At 40.8% G+C, this 18,686-nt stretch overlaps 1 protein-coding gene and 1 long non-coding RNA gene across 3 annotated transcripts; one reads left to right on the forward strand and one right to left on the reverse strand.

Annotated features, from left to right (window-relative positions):
- The first annotated feature begins 354 nt into the window (after positions 1-354).
- Positions 355-3,334, forward strand: pla2g10 (phospholipase A2 group X). 2 transcript variants are annotated; one of them, XM_042705468.1, is made up of 4 exons: positions 355-511; positions 1,503-1,674; positions 2,371-2,477; positions 3,030-3,334. In XM_042705468.1, exons 1-4 carry the CDS (start codon positions 475-477, stop codon positions 3,176-3,178), a joined length of 465 nt encoding a protein of 154 aa, XP_042561402.1. In that variant the 5' UTR covers positions 355-474; the 3' UTR covers positions 3,179-3,334. The 2 variants fall into 2 exon arrangements, with proteins under 2 accessions (XP_042561402.1, XP_042561403.1); XM_042705469.1 differs by having other exon boundaries at positions 356-511; positions 1,506-1,674.
- A 3,306-nt stretch (positions 3,335-6,640) lies between these two features.
- LOC122130730 lies at positions 6,641-17,355 on the reverse strand. Its single transcript, XR_006151951.1, has 2 exons — positions 14,024-17,355; positions 6,641-12,667 (listed from the first exon to the last, which is right to left on the reverse strand). It is a non-coding gene; the product is annotated as an uncharacterized LOC122130730 (long non-coding RNA).
- Between the last annotated feature and the right edge of the window lie 1,331 nt (positions 17,356-18,686).

The following is an 18,686-nucleotide window of genomic DNA, read 5'->3' on the forward strand; positions in this document are numbered from 1 at the left end:
TCCATCGGATATAACGTGGAATTTTAGAATCCTACATTGTTGATTAACGCATTCTTGTATTAGAATGTTCAAAACTCCCCTTCTGAAATGTTGCACGTTTGGTCCCTCTTCAGTGTATTAATAAAATATTGCACAAAGACATTGGACACGCACACATGCGTTCCAAACGTAGCTTCACAGTTTCGATACTTTCTTGAGAAGAGTGCGATTTTACTTGGCTAATGTTAAAATTGTATATTGAGTGGCCAAGTCCAAATGTAATGGCTGAATGAGAGGGGAAATGGTTAAAAACAGTCTCTCCAAAATATGGGCAGTTCGTTTTCAGTCGCACAGCATTTAAATTGTATCGAGTGCGTGGGGATTACAGTGGAGCGCTCAAGACAGAGATGGTTAGGAGATTACCGTTGAGCGAGTCTAAAAAAAGCTGTTGACTGACTGTCGGTCCACATCACTGCGTCAATACCTTAACGCACAATGTCAGTACTGCATTGGATACTTCTCCTACTTTTTGGTGAGTTGAGTTGAACAACTTTTTGCACTCTGTTTTTCCCAGTCAAGACACAGTGAACCCTTCACTGAAAGAGTGAACGTGTAGGCTATTCCAACGGTTATTAAATTTGATCCACTCAGATTATTTGATGATGCACACATGCAATGACGCTACTGTTGTCTACTACGGTCGTTTGACAAGGATTTTTGTCGTAGCCATACTGCAGGTTATGTTCTATGACTGAAGTTTGAGCTGCTGTCATCATATCAAACATTTTGAGAGCTGTTATAACAAGACTGTCTCAATAATGTATAACAGGACTGGCATCTGCTATGACATGTCTGTCTATTCCCTTAAATTACAAGCATTCTCATATGAAGTGAATTTGCATGTTTCTCTCTGTTCAGTGGTGTTGAACTTTAATTTCCCCTAAATTTGGACACTACTGGTTCAGTTACCAAGAAAAAATATCCATACTTCTATCTTATGTGTTCATGTTTATCTTGTTAAACACATTTTTTTCACAGGTATGGGGCTTGCTAATAATATCTAAAAGTATTGGCAGAAATCCATGCATGACTGAAATATTCTCCATACTTTGCCTTTTTAAAACATCTGCTATGAATTCTTATGATCTCAGAGTGGATGACTGGAAAATAATATTTTATGAGAGTCAGTCCTTTTTCTTAGGTATTGACAAAAAAAAATAAGAATGACTGATTAGAAGAGAGAGAACAGTTCTACTATTCATTCAATGAGTGACATGCTATTAAATAAAGTGTAAGTGCTGCTTGGCCAGTTCAATAATCAGCTGAAGTGATAGTGGAATGAAGCCAGAGAGTAGAGTGAAATTCAGATGTATTTTTTCTATAGGCCTACGAGATAACTGAAACAAAGTAAAAACATCAACAGTGAAGACTTCAGCTAAGGCTCCCTGGACCTGTTGCTTCCCACAACGGAGGCCTTTAACTGTGTAAACAGTAAAAAGCAGTTTGGCTGTTTTTGTTCTCAGTAGGTTTGGCCTGCACCACACCACCACCAAGGTCAACACGAAGAAAGAGAGGGCTTCTGGAACTGGCTGGAGTCATTAAATGTAGCACTGGAAGATCAGCCTTGGCCTATATGATGTACGGCTGTTACTGTGGCCTAGGAGGACAAGGATGGCCCAGGGACAAGGCTGACTGGTAAGCTGTCGTTCATTATGACTAGCAATCCACAAGGCTAAGGTGATACAGTATCAGTGGTATGCCTACGAGATGAATAAAAAAATCATGCACAACTCATGTTTGAATTTCTAATTGTTAGTGCTTTCGGTTAATTGTAGTGAAGTAAAACTGAAGTGTGACTTTTATGAGTTGTGAGTCACAGTATATCATTTTCCATGCAGTCTTGTGGTCATTTTCTCTCTCGCTTTCGTTTCTCAGTTGGATGTCTGAAAACAGACCAGTTCTCCACCCAGTTCTCCCACGCACAAAATAGGAGCCTCTAGTTTGCTCAGTGCCCCTAATGACAGTCATTCGAACCCTCAAACCCATCACATTTTAAAAGCACCATTCCTTCCTTCCTTGAGTAATTGTGCCCCCCAAATTCAGACTAGTATATTTTTGCACACACTTTGTGGTTTGTTTTTCTTCCGCTTCCAAATTAAAAGCTACGGTATTCACTGAGCATCCGGTTCGAAGAATGAAATAGTGAAGTACTATGCCGTAAACACAAACTAACTATTATCATGACCACAATTGTGTTCTTTAGTTAGATTGTTTGTTTGTTAGTTTGTTTGCATGATCTAGCTCTGTCGAAAACAGAAATCAGTTCAGCAGTTTAACAACGCCCACAAACAGCAAGGTGACAGAGACTTTGTGTTCTCTTCCGTTTCAAAGGTGCTGTCATAAACATGACTGCTGCTACGGTGATGCAGAATATGCAGGTTGCCAGACACACACCGACCAGTACCAGTGGACATGTGAAGACAAGGAGGCTGATTGTGGTATGCTCACTCTGCTTTGTGCACATGCCAGCAGTAGAATTAGCCCTTACGCTTGAAAATCAGTCCTCTTCCCTCTAAACAGGCAAGACACAAAGTATTTCCTCACACTTTTATATACACTTGTACATTAGACTGAATTAGGCTGTATATTTTTAGATCTGGGTCAGAAAACAAACACAAAACTTTGCACGTCACTAAATGCTGTGTGTCAGTATACCCGAGACAGCAAGCGGTGGTTTCTGAATACAGTACACACATTATGAGAGATGGGAGGGAACCCAGTGTCTGTGGGACTGGGGCCAGACAGGGAAGTCTCCAGTGCACACCTCAAGGTATTTTAAGCATCAGATTAGCAACAGAAATCCAACATCACCACAGAGCACTTTGGAAGCATCAGCAATGTGTACATTGGGTTTTGAAATACATCTGGCATCCCCATGTTTACTGCGTGAAGGATTTCCATGGTTTCTCTCAGAAACAGTGGCCGTCAGTGATAGTCACTGAGAAAAGTTTTTTTTTTCTTCTCACTAATTTTGGTGTGTTTTATTCTAGATTCTCTGAAGGACCGGTGTGAGAAAAAGCTGTGTCGGTGTGACAGGGAAGCAGCTAAATGTCTGAGGAAAGCACCTTTCATAAAGAAATACGCTTTGTGGCCAGACTTTCTATGTGGATGTGTTCAGCCAACCTGCAATATCTACTGACCTACCAGTGAAGTCACCCCTTCATGCACCATTCAGCGTAGCTAAAGCTACTTTTTTATACTGTTTACTATCAATGTATATTTTGTGATTTTTACCGTTCATTAAGTGCTGAAAAATCTTTTGTGGGAATTAAAGGGCCACACACATCTCTCAGTGTACCTGCCTCTGTGTTTATTCGAAGACAGGAGCAAGCACCTCCTGCACTCAAGCACAAGGAGGCCAAATAATCATAGAAAAACAAGTTATCAACATAGTGAAAATGAGTTAAGAACAATTAAGTCCAATTGTATTTGACTTACCTGTTGAACCAGTGTTTGTGCATGCAACCTCTGTCTTGTATACTGTGCCCTTCATCCAACACACAGTGTTTACACAGAAATGCTATCTCTTTATGTTTATCTGAAAAGTGTACTTGAAAACAAGATAAGCTAAACATGACTTGACATGCCAGACTACTTTTTTTTAACTTCAATAGTGAAGTTTGAATATAACGGGGAAAAAGCACCAGAAGAGAGAACGAGAGCTTTCAAAAAGAAGCGAATCCAGTTCCAAGACCTCAGTGTTTCCTACCATGCACACAGTACAGGCCAGTAACGAGATGGGGAACAAGATGGGGAACAAGAGGCCCAGTATTGCAGACTATTGGATGGATTCTTATCTGGTTTTCAGAGACAGATCAAGTGGCTAAACCCCTACAGTGGAGCACTCTGCCTTACACCACATCTGAAGCAGGTTTTCTACTCTTAGATGCAAGCATATAACAAGTCAGAGAAGAGAGACCTTGAAGGCGGTGGGAAGAGGGTTTAAAATGTAAAAAAGATACAACATCTTATGATATGATTATGAAGGTTAAACGTCTATTGCTTATCCTCTCTCTACACTTTTGGTGTAAGTTTTCTACTGTAAATGCCCATGAAGGTCTTATCTTACTGACATCTTTGGTCTTACAGCTTGTTACCCATAGCTTTACTCCTTATGTTGGAAAATAGATCAGTGCAAATGAAATATCCCATGACTGTTTGCACTGCCTCTATTGAAATAATGGTAATCATGCGGTTACTGTCTTTATTTGGCTCAGTATGCCAAAATGCACTAGAATATTTCCAGAGGTTCAATTTGAATTACATATGAATGACATTCATACCTAATTATAGGGACTGAATATTTTTAGACAAGGCTTATTTGCAAACGTCTGTATTAAGAGAATGATGTGGGGCTAAACATTATTTCTGGATGAGTAGAACACCAGCACTCATTAGAATGTTTGGACAACTGACTCAGTTTTGACGGATGTGTTTTTCTGGGCTCAAAGCTGACTTTTAAATAAACGGAGGGTGAGGCTACACTTGTTTAAGCATAAACATCCTTTTAGTAAATAGGCGATTAGTATCAGGAAAAATGTCCTCTGCACCATGTTAGCTTTTTTTTTTTTACATAATCAGAGAGAAGCCTGCCAAAGATGATGTTGTTTCTGAGATGCTTGAAGAGTGGGTTGAACTTCCTGTCATTGGCTGAAAAGACTGAGAGACTGAAAGAGAGAGAGAAAAAGAAAGAGAGAGATCTGTTTGATCTGTGACGCTTTTCCTCCACGTCATTCCCGGCATGGCTGAGCAGTGAGATCATCACCATCACATGGGAGCGGGCCACATTCAGCACACCCCCCTCCTGTTCCCACAGTAGGCACTAGCCCTGGCACCCAAGAGCTAACTACACTGTAATACACAGAGAGTACCAACAGGTGGTGCTATGCGCCAACATTTGAGAACGACATGCTGCTAGAGGTAGGGCGACTCTCAACATGTGATGAATGACACAGACACACAGAGTTTTAAAATCAGTGTTTTAATACAATGACATATTTGTCAAATACACAAAAACCCAGAAAAGTCAATTAGCGTAAGGAGTGAGGTTGAGCGTCATGGCTTGTTGTTCACCAAAACCCAAAGACTAGGTCACCCTCAACGAAAACATAACCCCTGTTATGAAATTTGCAACCAAATACACAACACATTGATAGTGCTGCTGAAATGGACACCTGGTGTTGTTGACATTTGGTTCAACGTTCACAATTACCAGCCATCCTCTATGGCGAACCACTAGTCAGGAGAGGATCACGCCTTTCAGAAGGTGAACCCATGATGTCACTGCCGGTGGCATCAGATCAGTTACAGGAGTGGGACTTGCCTCCGTCCCCCGTGTCTCTGTGTCCTCACATGGGACCCTCATGTGCCGTGAGTGCAGGCAGCAGCGGCATCATGTCCCCCGGAGGAGAGGGGAGACGGCTCAGGAGCCAGAACCCAGCCCCGGGACACGGGTATTTGGGGCGTGCTCTCCACAAACACTCGCCCGATTGTATGCGGCCGTCACAGGGTAATGAGTGAAGAAGTTATGAAAGTCATATGCTGCCGCAGTCACATGGGCCACAGCACAGAGAGGGGGTTGAAACTTCTCATTTTCGTGTTTGCCTGTTTACTTCCTTTGAGAAATGTGTGTGTGTGTGTGTGTGTGTGTGTGTGTGTGTGTGTGTTGTCTGTGTCTTTCCCCATGCCATCTGTGTGTGTGTGTGTGTGCATGTGTCTTTAAGCAGATATATTTAAAAAAAAAACAATGTCATTAGTGTTATCTTAATTTAATGTTCTGGTTGAGCTTCCAGTCTGTGTCCCTGGATCTTGACACACAGGGCAAATTTGTTTTTAGTTGATTTTTAATTGATCTCTCTCTAGCTTATCATAGATTATTTCAACAACATTCATTGGTTTTAAATAGGAGACATAATTCATTTGTGTGACTTGGAGAAATGAACTTCCAAATTGACAAAGACTATGGATAAAATATAGGATACGTACATACCCCATATACTGCATACAGTATATTGCTGGATAAAAACAAACAGGGAGTATGTTTATCAGCACAGTGATACACAATACCCATCAAATACTTGATTAGTAACAAGGTCCAGATAACCGCAGAAGGACTGTGTACCCCTGGACACCAGAATGTTACCACAGAGATAAAATGGTTAATGGGAAGCATTAATGAAGAGTAGGGGTAAGGAGAGGCGGCTGCAGATCACTTTTGTTCCGTAAGCACTGTGTAATTTAGAGCCTGTGTGTAAACTCCAGCTTCATAATGGCAGGGCATATAATTACTTTCAGGGTACTTTATGTGCTGTGCTCCCAACAGCTTTACAAGATGGGGATTTGGAAGGAGGTTTCAGGAAGAGGGTATTTAGCGAGCATTTAACGCACTACGGGTGCACGAGACCCTTCAGGTAAAGATTTGCGATATATCAACTCATACCCCACCCCCACCATGATGTCTCTTGAAGGGAATGCTGAAATGAATGGGTAAGTTGCTACATTATTTAAGGCAGGTCAACACATTTCAACATGAATAAAAAAAAAAAAAAAACTTGATTTCACAAGGACTCACACTACAGACATAACACAATACATTATTTTATAGTGTTTAGTTATACATTTAATACGGTGATGTATTGCACCATACATTACACTCTACCACTGCAGTGTCCATCCACAGAAACAGAAATAAACAGGGCAGCCTTGCTTTAGACCAAGAATCCAAGGCTTGAGATTCAGTTAAATCCTCTGGGGTCAGGAAACAGTGTTTTGCTCTCTGTGTTGCCACTTAACACGCGGTGCCAGGAAAGATGGTGCCTCACTGCCAAGGCCTCCTTTACTTTGAGGAGAACAGTTCTTTGTGGAAAAAGCCGTACTGCATCACCACACCTGTGGTCTCATGACCCAAGTTAAGTTGCACTGGAAACACACCATTCTCATGTGCTCCCGTGTGTCGTACATCGACATGGCTTTTTGGCACAGTCCCTCTGTGACAGACACAAAAAAAAACCTACATAGCAAGCTCAGCACATTGTGTATAAGTGCACATTAAGCACACAGCATTATCTCTGAGAGTATCCATCTGTGCATTTCTTACTTATGACTGTAATGGCAGCAGTGAAAAGGGGACTTGTTTTGTGTTACTGGCATTTTAAGACCAGGAGTGTTCCTGCCAGTGACTGGCCACTGAGCCGTGCCTTAAATGTCTCTGTTATTTAATTAGTTAGGGTGCGTTTATTCTACTGGCTCATGCATTTCCTGAAAAGCATATTTTCATGTGATGGTCATGGGAGGGGAAAAATGCCATAAATGCAACAGGATGGCTAGTATGGGTTACATTCATGTAGCTGCATTTCAGCTTCAAAACATAATCGGATTATGGTAACAGTGTGATTAATACAAACGTCCAGTCATTGTAGACATGTGAAAATGCACACCATTCAGCAAGGACTATCTCTGTTTCACCCATGGCATTCATGCCTGAACCATGCTGCCATTCAGTCTTCCACATCTATGTGAGGAGTGCATTAATGATTTATCACTATTGTCAATAAAACCAACTGACCACATGTCATGTGTGCTGCATGAAGCCTCATCTTATGTGATTTTGAACCTTACTAAAACATACTTCAACAACCCAGTTAAGAATACTGGGGATATATAGTTCCTGTTTATGATTCTAGTGCAGTCTGCAGTGATGCTAACGAATAAACTGTTGATTTACAGAAGGAAATATTTAGCATTTTCAGAAGTGAATGACAGTGTCAAGGCAACATCAGGACAAGCAGGGATGGGCAAAAATACATCATTTATTTCGGTACAAGATACAAAAAAGTAACAAAATAAAATAACAAATACAGCAACAACAACGTGACATCATATCACAAGCCTCCACTCTACGTAGGCATATTGGATCATTTGATCATATTTGACAGCTTTTCACTACTTAACAAGGCGTGTAACAAATCTGTTATGAGAAGCACTATCATGATATTCGAGCCAGCTAGATGACCAAAGCCATGTCAAGAAGGCAAAAAACATACATAAAAATCTCTTGTCATCCAATCAGAGAGTGACAAAAACCTTTAATGCCTGCACCCTTTCAAACTTTTTCATGCAGATGACATGGTCTGCGCTGCCCTAACAGACACCAGATTTGACACCTTTGTGTTTTTTTTGTGCAGCTCTTGTCGCCTGGACTATAAATGGGCCTTCGCACTGAATCAGAGAGGACAAATGAGACATCAATCTGTCACTTGCACTGTCTTAAACAAGCATTGGCAAAGTGCTCAGGACGCTGTTCTAGCTCTCACACATGCATTCAGATGTTGAACATGAAGAACATTTACTTTCGGGGAAAGTATTTTATGTTTTTTTTTTTAACTGAAGACTATTCTATTTTGATTGAAATTACATAACCATTCAATGCCCATCAAATACAAATAAAAAAATACTACTTTATTACACATTGAGTACACATTGTTTTAAATAAACATTTTTAACACATGTATCTGAAATACTGCCTATCCCTGGAGATGAGGACATATGTCAAGACTTGCAGAAGATTGCAAAATAACTGTAAGGTTTTTGTTGTTCAGCTTTGCATGTCTTCACTAGTCTTGTGGGATGTAACTGACATGCGATACACAATGAACCAATTATTCTGTATCTGGCTTTATGAGGGAAGCTGCACTTAGAGATATCCTACTTCTGCAGTAACTCATAGTAATGGCGCACAGCTCAAACAATGCTTCAGGGCTTGAACATCTTAAGTCATGGGTTTCGACATATTAAAGTTGTAAATTTAAAAAAGACATGTTCAAAACCAACTGGCATCCACTGTACTGCCTGCCCTTTTGCTTCACGTACTTTACACACATCTTGTTCTTAAGCCCTCACCTTCCATGCAGGACCCACAAATCCATTTGGCAAAGCTAAAACAGAATGGGAGCCTTGAGAAATCAAAGCCATGTGCCGTGGCTTCCGTTCTCATTTCCTTTGATAAGAGCAGCAGACACAGCATCTTCGCAAGCACAGGAAAAGGAACCTTAAGGACGCCCAATGCCGGGATCATCGCATAAAAGCTCCCATAACCTGCAAGGGGTGCATACATGTAACATTTGGTGCGGCGTAAGCATGACCCATGTAGGCTACTCATGGGGGGGGGGGAGAAGAGGCATCTCATGCATTTTGGATCACATGATGTTGACAAAACAGGAATAAAATAATAAAATCAGACGTCCACTCGTGTTTGTGCTTCGTTAGGCACTTTGCTCAGAACTGACGTCTGCCCGGTTAGTTTGGCTGTGAGAAGACTTCATGTGGTTTTGGTTAGGGAGAGGAGCTGCCTTAATCGGACAAGCAGACGAGTTTCGACTCCCCAACCCTGATGTTTGCCTCCCAACACCCTCCTGCTCTACTGTTCTCTCTTGCTCTCAGAGGATCCCTTGTAAGGATGGTCATGCTTTGCACTTCCACCAAGCAGAAGAGACAAAAGAATGCTGACTAATGGTTCACTTAGGGACAGATCCATTGAAAGCAACTGAGGCCATAAAAATGTCTTCCACAATGTTCCATGTCAGTTGGATGAGTCAGCATATTTTTCATGCTGTTTGATCTCTTTGGACAGCACTGGTAGACTGAGCGGGAGGTTGAGCTTTTAAAGTATCTCACTACTTAGTAATGTGGCATGGACAGTTGTTTTACCATTCAACTGACATTTACAGCCATCCTGCTTGCAATGCAAATTCAAGAGCAGGGATGGCTCTCTCGCTCTCTCTCTTTTCCCAAGCTGGGTTCAATATGGTATTGATAAGATAGTTTGGCATTGGGAGTTTTGATGGTGTAATCCACATTTTGTGCTTAAACAAAGAGGCCTCAAAGAAACAGCAAAAAAAATACTTTACTTTCTTTTCCAGGGTATTCTGGCAAATACTTTCTTTTGCTTGACTGTTACTAACTCGCATTTAAAGGATGCCACTACATTGTTTTCTTTGAACAGACATCCTTTCATATTTCATCTGTGAGAAACACAAGGAGTGGGTTTGTGAGAGCTCTGTTTGGGGAGCCATTAATGTGAAGCCCAGGAAGCAAAGAGATGCCAGTCTTCTGAATCACTGGGACATGTTTCCACTGAATGATAGAGGACCAATAATTCTAGCGGACAGCCAGAATCTTGGTTTTTCCAACACTGCACATTTCCAGTTTCCCTCCTCTTGTTCCGTTATTCCTCAAGAAAATTGGGTATGAAAACAAAAAGTCTCGCTTTAATTGCAATATCCTATTGTTTCTATTTCACAAACACCACATAGAAATAAATATTATATTGAAAACAATGAAAACATTCAAACTGTTTCAGAATGAATACCTGGACCGAAAGCAATTGATTTTCTATTAATAATATAATCAGGTTCAATCCAACACTGAGCAAAATATATCACAATATTTCGAAATCCTGTACCCTAGACCTTGCATGTTGATAGCCACGTATCTCAACAAAAAATATTTAGAAAAAATATTTCAAACAATCAATTTATTTTCTGCTATGAGAATGGAGACATGTCTCTGCTTGCTTTAAATCACCCTACATAGTTTGTTCTTTAAATAAAGGATTGCACATTTATAATAATGTGAATATTTATGCCATTGCCATAGCATCCCCTTTGACAGAACTCAGACCAAGCAAAGAAATGGCTTCTCTGCAAACACAAAAAAAACTCAAATTACTATGCTTAGTATCCAAGTCACGCTGTTATTTGTATTTTTCTGCAACAAGATCTTCGACAATCTTTAATTACTTTGTAGAAATCGTTGGTTTAATCACAGACGTCTTAATTGACACAGAGTCTGAGCGAAAGCAATTAAGTAATTATTGAGAATGCAATTCCATTCCATCTAAGATGGATTGTTCCATGTATTGTTGGAGTAAAACCATCTCTGGAATCAAATATTTAAAATTCTTTTGGAAGATAATGTCTTCAACACTATTTACCACTGTCATTTGGGTATATTTTACATATTCATAAAGAGGTTACATCTACATAAAGCGTTTTCAGTTGTGAGGCGTGTGTGAAATATTACGAATCGATGTGCACTGGTCCTGGAGTGATTAACCATAAACAATATTTTAGCAAACAAGTGATTAACTGTTGCATTGACTTTTCGAAATAGATAGATTCTCCACTGTAGATGTATCTCTTTCTGTAAAATGTAAGGGGCAGGAGTAGCTTTCTGGTATAATCCCATTACATTTACGGTACTGTAATAATATTGTCGGTGCAAAGTTAAATCCCAGACTACTTCAGAAGGAAACACTGCCTTTGTGATTAGAGCAGTGTAAAAAGCAAGGACACTATCACTTATGCGCATCACGTTGTCTTCAGTTCACGGGGTTCTGTCGAAGCTCTAAATATAACCACAGAGGGAGAAAGGGTAAATCTATCCCTCTCTCCCAGTGCGAGGGCAAGCTTGTCATGTGAGATTTTTCAATATACTTCACCCTGCCAGTCCCCTCCTCTGCCCCCTGCTCCCACTCTCTCTCTCCCTAAACAGAGCAGGCACAGCGCCTCCGTGATTCTCCCTCAATGTGTCGAGTCACAAAAGCAGAAGCCTAGGGTGTCAGCGGCGTAAAACAGATGGGACGTGTGAATGGCCCACATCACTGATAGAGAATGCATCCCAACACCCTTTGCTTTGTCATAATTTCACTTGATGAACACGGCACAGCAAAGCCTACTGGGCCTACGTCAGAGCAGAGCCGGCCGGAGGGCCACGGATATGGCATGGTTGGGGTGCGCTGAAATGCAGCAAAGAGTGGTTCATCTAAGAGCCTTTTTTGAGGCTGTGCTCAACATATCTTTATGTCAGGCTTACTGCTTAACAAACCTTACGATACACTATAATAAATAATAACACTACGGTACTACTAAAGGTGTCATGTACTGCACAATATAGGTTTGCGGCTGAAAATATGCCAGAGGTGATGAACTAAAGCCCCTTTCACATACAAAACCCATTAATGTATCAGGTTTAAACAACACAGGATGGATAACAAATTTTCAATCCCACTCAGTCTTCCATGACAGTAAAGTAACGGGTGTCATGTATTCCAACCTGTCTGTAAATGGAATACTATATGGAACATGAACCTCCACGAGACGTGTTAAATGTGCAAGGTCTTGTGACAGTTAACTTAGCCATACAACTTTGGGAGACATCTTTACAGTTGTCAGTTGCTAGGGTGTGTTAATATGAAATAATTAGCTTCTAAGTTAAACTAAACCAAGCAGAAAACTGCACAGGCATCCTAAGGTTTTCCTATTGTAGTTTTATAAGTTACATTAAGGAGATTGTAACGTTAGCTAGATAACCTGCTGTCATGTCATGCAAATGGAACTCTGCCATTTAAACCATTTAAGGTTATTTAAAAGTTTTTTTTTTTCAATTTAAAAAGTTTAACAAGCATAGCAACTAGGAAACCTTAACAACCAGGCAACAGCATTTGCTGGCTAGCCTGAAGAGACGTTTAATTTCTCAAAATCAGCTCACCGTTAAAAGACAGTCTTGGGGTAAGTGATCAGAACCACTTGCGGCTGATGTTAAATGGCTTCACGGAGACATAAAAAAAAACCTGAAAGAAAAAATGGGACTTCGATGGGGCAAGGGCTTACTCTGATATCAATATAGTGGCTGAAGGAGAGGTGCCCAACCTCCCCTTGCACTTCTCGAACACAGCAATCCTTTGTTTCACATTCACACTGGAGCAGAAGACTATCTGTAATGTTCCTCGGTCGCCAGGGGATAGAATAACGGTTCATATTTAGTCATATTTACGTCATCTTAACTAAATTTTCTTCAGAGGTAAGAGAAATGTTTTGAGTAATAGTCCTTCAGTATTTAACCATAAAGTAGATTGTAGATTATGCTTAATAACATTAATTCTGCTTAATAAAAACCATCAAGTTTGTCTGACCAGAGATGTTTCCCAACAGACGACCAGAAATCTAATCATTTACTATGTTCTGGGGCGCCGTGACTCCAGGTGCACAACGGTGGTGGGGAATGGCCTCTTGTATCAAAAGATTACATTTCTGATCTGAGAGGCCTCATCTCTTTACCCGCAGGCAATCTCTTCAACATGCCCACAGCTCTGGCACCCAGCGCTTATGACTAAATGAGTTCAGCTTCTGAGGTTTGACCTGGTGAGCAGAAAATGAACATCCATTGAAATGTTTGGAAAATATGTTGGAATGCTGAGGTGTCACTATGCCAAACATGAATTACAGAGAGTGCATAAAAGTAGAAAACAGGGTAATGTAATACAACCCGTTCAAAGTGATCACATATACCCAAGTGATAGGCGCTCGTGCGTGCGTTTGTGTGTGTGTAAGAGAGCATGTTTGAGTTCATGTTTGTGTGGCCATATGTCTGCAAGTGTGTGAGTGTGTGAGAGAGAGAATGTATAGATGTGCTTGTTTATTCCTACACGCGTGGATCTGTTAGTGTTTGAGTGTGTGTGTGTGTGTGTGTGTGTGTGAGAGAGAGAATGTATAGGTGTGCTTGTTTATTCCTACACGCGTGGATCTGTTAGTGTTAGTGTGTGTGTGTGTGTGTGTGTGTGTGTGTGTGTGTGTGAAGCCGTGCTTTTGTCCCTCACCCTGTTGTATCTGGCTGTCTGACATGGTGGCGAGGGGCCAGCCCATATTATTCAACAGTAAATGCATGCAGCACAGCCCCAGAGTGCATGTTCTCCAGATTTCTCACAATCTCAACATGATACTTCAACATGAGGACTGTATGTGTGTGTGTGTGAGTGTGTGTGAGAGAGAGAGAGAGAGAGAGAGAGAGAGAGAGAGAGAGACAGAGCATTAGAGTAGTGTGTTGCAGTTCTATAATCAGCAATATCCATGAATAAGATGTAATATTTCCCAAACCGTCACCAAGAAGGAAAGAAGGAAACCTGGAAATGTAATAATGCGTCGTTTACCTCAGTTCATATTTTCTCTCTCAGCGTCTTTGTCTAACAAATGTCCAAAGCTCAAAATCTTCATTTCCTTTGCTGAACAGAGGTAAAAGAAAGATGTGACAGGGAGAGGGAGAGAGAGAGAGAGAGAGAGAGAGAGAGAGAGAGAGAGAAAAAGGAAGAGAGAGAGAGAGAGAGAAGTGGGACTCTTGTGGCTGAGGGTTATTGGATATCCACCCGTTCTTCAGGACTGCAGTCGAAGCCATAAAAGTAGAGCCACAGATGCATCAGGGGAGTCAAACCTCGCTCTGTTGAAACAGGAATCTGAACGCGGGTTGTGACAATTCAAACCATTTCATGTAACAATGTTAATGTGGTGTGCCAGCTCATTGCACAGGCATTCTTCAACCCTGATTCAAGAGTTCACAGGGCACTCCTCTCACCAAAACCACTTAACAGCTTAAAACTTGTCTCTCCATGCCTTTCGGTTTATTTTTGGGGCGATAACACTTTCAATTCAATTAAAATCGTTAACACCCCTCAAACAAAGATGTCCTATGACGCTCTTTCAAATCACTCAGGACAACATGAATGGAGCACAAAATGTTTCGCTTGTTCCATTCCCTGGGGATCAGTAAGTCCCTCAAAGGCTGTGTGAAAGTGAGGAAGGACTCCTCCCCACTGCGCAACCAAGATCAATATTCTGACAACCACTGATACTGATACCTCATCAATATTTGTCTTTAGCCTTTACAAACCACATAGGATATATGGGTGTCATTTTTAGCGACTGTACATCTTGATCAGATCTTTAGCGAGGCACACGTCTTGGCTGCCATCCTGTGGGGTGAGTCCTCGGAGTCATTCCTCGTTTAGGTAAGCGGGGTGTCAATAATGACTTTCCCAGATGAAATGCCCCCTCTCTCTCTCCTGTTACGATGACAGGACACAAACACAGCCTAAAGCAGTTGGCACAGCTGGTCACCCCAATCTCACAACACTCAATCCTTGCCCCAGTGACACTGCATATTATACAGGCAATGAAACAAACTTTCTATGCACATTTTGTTTCTTACCAAATGTATCACTTCTTATGAAATTGATCAACTTCTAAATTGTTCAACTTCTCAATTATCGCTTGTCATTTGTCACAACAGTCTCATTACGATTACAGAATCTCTTTTTATAGCCAGGAAGCTGTTGCCATGGCTGGAGTTGATTCTGTTACTTGATCTTTCAGAGCTATATTTGGCATTACAATGCATGTGCTTGGCATGATAAAACCAAAAGTCTGGAAATACAAGATGGAGCTATAATGCTTTATGTTCCTCTCATTGCAAGTGTCCAGTACATCATCTGGATGAAACATAGCCTGCTTAATTAATACATCACACACTGCTCTGTTTCTTCTGTGATATAACAACTGTAATTATACATGCATGGGTATGTATATCACAATAACTACTATGACTTGAAATGTATGAATTCTCTCATGTTACTTTACAGACTGAAATGATCATGCTTTTTATGCACGCTAACCCAGGCAGAAAAAGCCTAATTCAAATTAGAATGCATTCCTTACTAAAGCTCTCTTGGCTGGCCAGCCTGTCAATATTTCATATAACTGAAATCAATTTTAAAAGAGTTGTAACCGTGTTTCATGGGACATTACATAAAAGCCACTGTGTGTCACTCTTATGACTCACCGCTAAGAGAAATCCCCGATGGCTCCTTATCAGTCTTCCTTCCCATTTATTTTGTCATACAACTGTACTCAATAATGTGGTCAAATACTGAGACAAACTCTTCCAAATTTAGTAGGAAATATCACTCGACCACCTCACTGTGTACATTTCAGACTGTGTATGGACACCCGCATTAGACAAGGATGAGTGTTAATGACGACTACCTCCTCAAGTATGCCCGCTAATGTGTGGCATACTTCACTGACATAAAATTACTGTGAGCTGATTTGTTAACTTGGCCTACGAAAATGAATTTCGCCTTCTATATTCTTGTTACTTTATTTTTTTTTTCTCTGAAGACAGAAGCAATCCTTATGTGAAGACTACTTAAAGCGGATAATGTGCAAGTTAATTCCCTTGAAATAGTTAATAAACCCTCTTAAAATGATGCTGTGGTGACACACCAAATGCTCCTTCCTTCAGGAACTCTTAGACAGTGGACGGATACATAGGAACGGTAAGCAGCCTGCATTTAAGAAGCCTTAGCCTGGTGAAAAACAACATAATTGAGCACAGAAAGCAATGTGTGATGGATGCAAACAGCACTGATTTGTGTGAACCCTGCTCCAAAGGCCAGGCTTGTGCCACTCCAGGCCATTAGCCGTGTTATTGCTAGGAGGAGCTGCAAACTTGCATCAGGTCACATGCCTTCAGCAAGTTAAGACTTAGTGTCAAGAGGGATGTTCTGGCCTTTTCCCCAAGCCTACAATGGAAACCATTTTGACGACCTGGACAATAATCTAAAATTCTGTCACCCCATTTTTTACCTTACGCATATGTGAGTCACGTAGACATGCTTCATGTGTCACAAAATAACATGTCCTTTCTTAACAGATAAAGCACATTATAGTTCTGATTTCCGGCTAGTTTTTCTTATGGCAAAGCTTGAGCTCACTGGAAGTTAATATAAATTAGTGTCTGCTTTATATTACACAAATCCTCTTCACACTAAAGAATACAACATGTTATTGCATTGCAGTGAAAAATCAGCTGGCAACATTGGCTGGTATTACACAGCAAAAGCCAAGAAGTGGCCAGTGAAACAAAATATACTGTCTGCCAAGTCTTGTTTATGGGGAAATGTCCTCTTTTTGTGAAAGATTATATTCACCTCACATTTTAACATAGCATAGCCAGTGGTAAAGGATAAAACATCTAGTCGGCTACAGTAAGCTTTTGAGACTCTCAAAGAAATAAATGACCCTAACATTGCACATGATACAATTGATACAAATAAAATTGAATGGAAAATTGAATGATACAGTGATCAATGTGACTTCCATATTTGGAGTACATGTGATGATCATGGTCTAATAACATGAATGGAGATCATTGCAAGAGCCATGAGGATTTTTAGGGGCATTATGATGGTGAAACTGAAACACAAGTGCCCCCAAAAGCCCCTCATTCTCCCTGCGGCATTAGACTTGTATCCCACTTAAAGTAAAAGAATAAGGACTACTTTCCATTATTAGGCTTAAGATGGTGGTGGTTATTAGTAAACTGTGAACGACAGCCGTTGTATTTTTTATATAGTCCATCAAGAAGATATGGCGAATGCCAGAAGCGGGACTTTGCGGGCCAGTTGGATAGGAGTCAAAACTCATCTCGCCCCCAAGATCCCGCCACTTACATCACAATGGATCAAAAACACTGGCAAAATGATAACATGAGCGGCAGGCCTGCGTTAGGATTTCACCGTTTTTTGTTGACTGCATTAGAGACAATAGATAATAAAATATTACAAACGACTGGGGGGAAAAGTTTGTTGTGCTCATTTTGAAAGGTAAATAACAACAGGCTGTTTCGATTGCATAGTTTGGAAAACACTAGGAGTAGGCTAATTGGCTTGACATTTTACTTGAAAGAACCTAGTCGTTGCGATCTTATTGCAAGTGACGACACCTTTAACAGACCCGCATAATTTATTTTAGCAATAGCTGGTCCGCGACAATAGTCACATAATGGTTGGAAAGTCTTTCACGAATGCCTCCATTAACAAAAGGTTAATGTCTCATTGCATAGCCTATAATGTAGCATAGCTCTACTGTCTACTGATTTGGTCGGAGCCCGTTTATTGATTCACTATTGGGCGTCAGTGGAGTCGAGCTCTAGACAGAATCTTTCCCATGAGAGTTCAGGTACTCGCTCAGACACAATCTGTCTGCAACAGTCGGAGAGCAACACCCTTGAAAAACACATAAACCGTTTAAGCTGTCAATTATCTAAATAACAGCCACATGTTTGTCTCTTGTGCCCTAGAGGATGACACAGGTTATCTCTTAATATAACCTAGGCTATATAATAAAATAATCGACCCTAATTCTGTCTGCGACGAGTAGTCTAAATCCTGATCACACCTGCTTTTGTCGATACGAGACGGACGTCTCTCAAACCGACCTGGTAGACAACAAAAAAATGCATGTAAAGGTAATAATGGCACCTTTTAAAAACTTACCGCGATTGTGTCAAATCAGCAGCAGACAACAAGGCACGCACGACTGACTGCATTTAATCTGTTGTTGTATCTTTAAGTATACGTGCTCCTGGCAGCGAGATCAGCAGTGTCTGGCACAACTGACTCCCTGCATGTTAAATTCCCAGAGCCTGCGCCTCAAACATTGCTACATGGTCACGCCACGAGGTAAGAAGGGGCCGTAAAAGGGGAGATCCGGTTTCAAAAACAGTAGGCTACTGCGACAGTTATAATTCAATTTAGGCATAAAGTTAATTTTGAAGAGGTAACTAGATTGGCTGTTTGCATTTTTGAAGACGCATTCTTGTATTCTGATTTGCATGGAGCCGTGAATGTCTGTCAGAGTATTTCAAACCACGCACTGAAACGTCTATTCTCATTAGGCCGGCTTTAAAAGGGAGAAAAGTTTCTGTCTGACTGAATGACAACTGGTAATTTCTATTTTCCTAGAAATAACATCCAAATA

Source organism: Clupea harengus, unplaced genomic scaffold, assembly GCF_900700415.2.
Source record: "Clupea harengus unplaced genomic scaffold, Ch_v2.0.2, whole genome shotgun sequence".
Lineage (NCBI taxonomy): Eukaryota > Metazoa > Chordata > Actinopteri > Clupeiformes > Clupeidae > Clupea > Clupea harengus.

What these genes read in the sequence shown, in the direction of transcription:
- pla2g10 (XM_042705468.1), top strand. Translation starts at nt 475, where the DNA reads ATGTCAGTACTGCATTGGATACTTCTCCTACTTTTTG. An exon ending in CCCAGGGACAAGGCTGACTG is followed by an intron (nt 1,675 to 2,370) that starts GTAAGCTGTCGT and finishes TCCGTTTCAAAG; the next exon opens with GTGCTGTCATAAACATGACT. An exon ending in AGACAAGGAGGCTGATTGTG is followed by an intron (nt 2,478 to 3,029) that starts GTATGCTCACTC and finishes GTTTTATTCTAG; the next exon opens with ATTCTCTGAAGGACCGGTGT.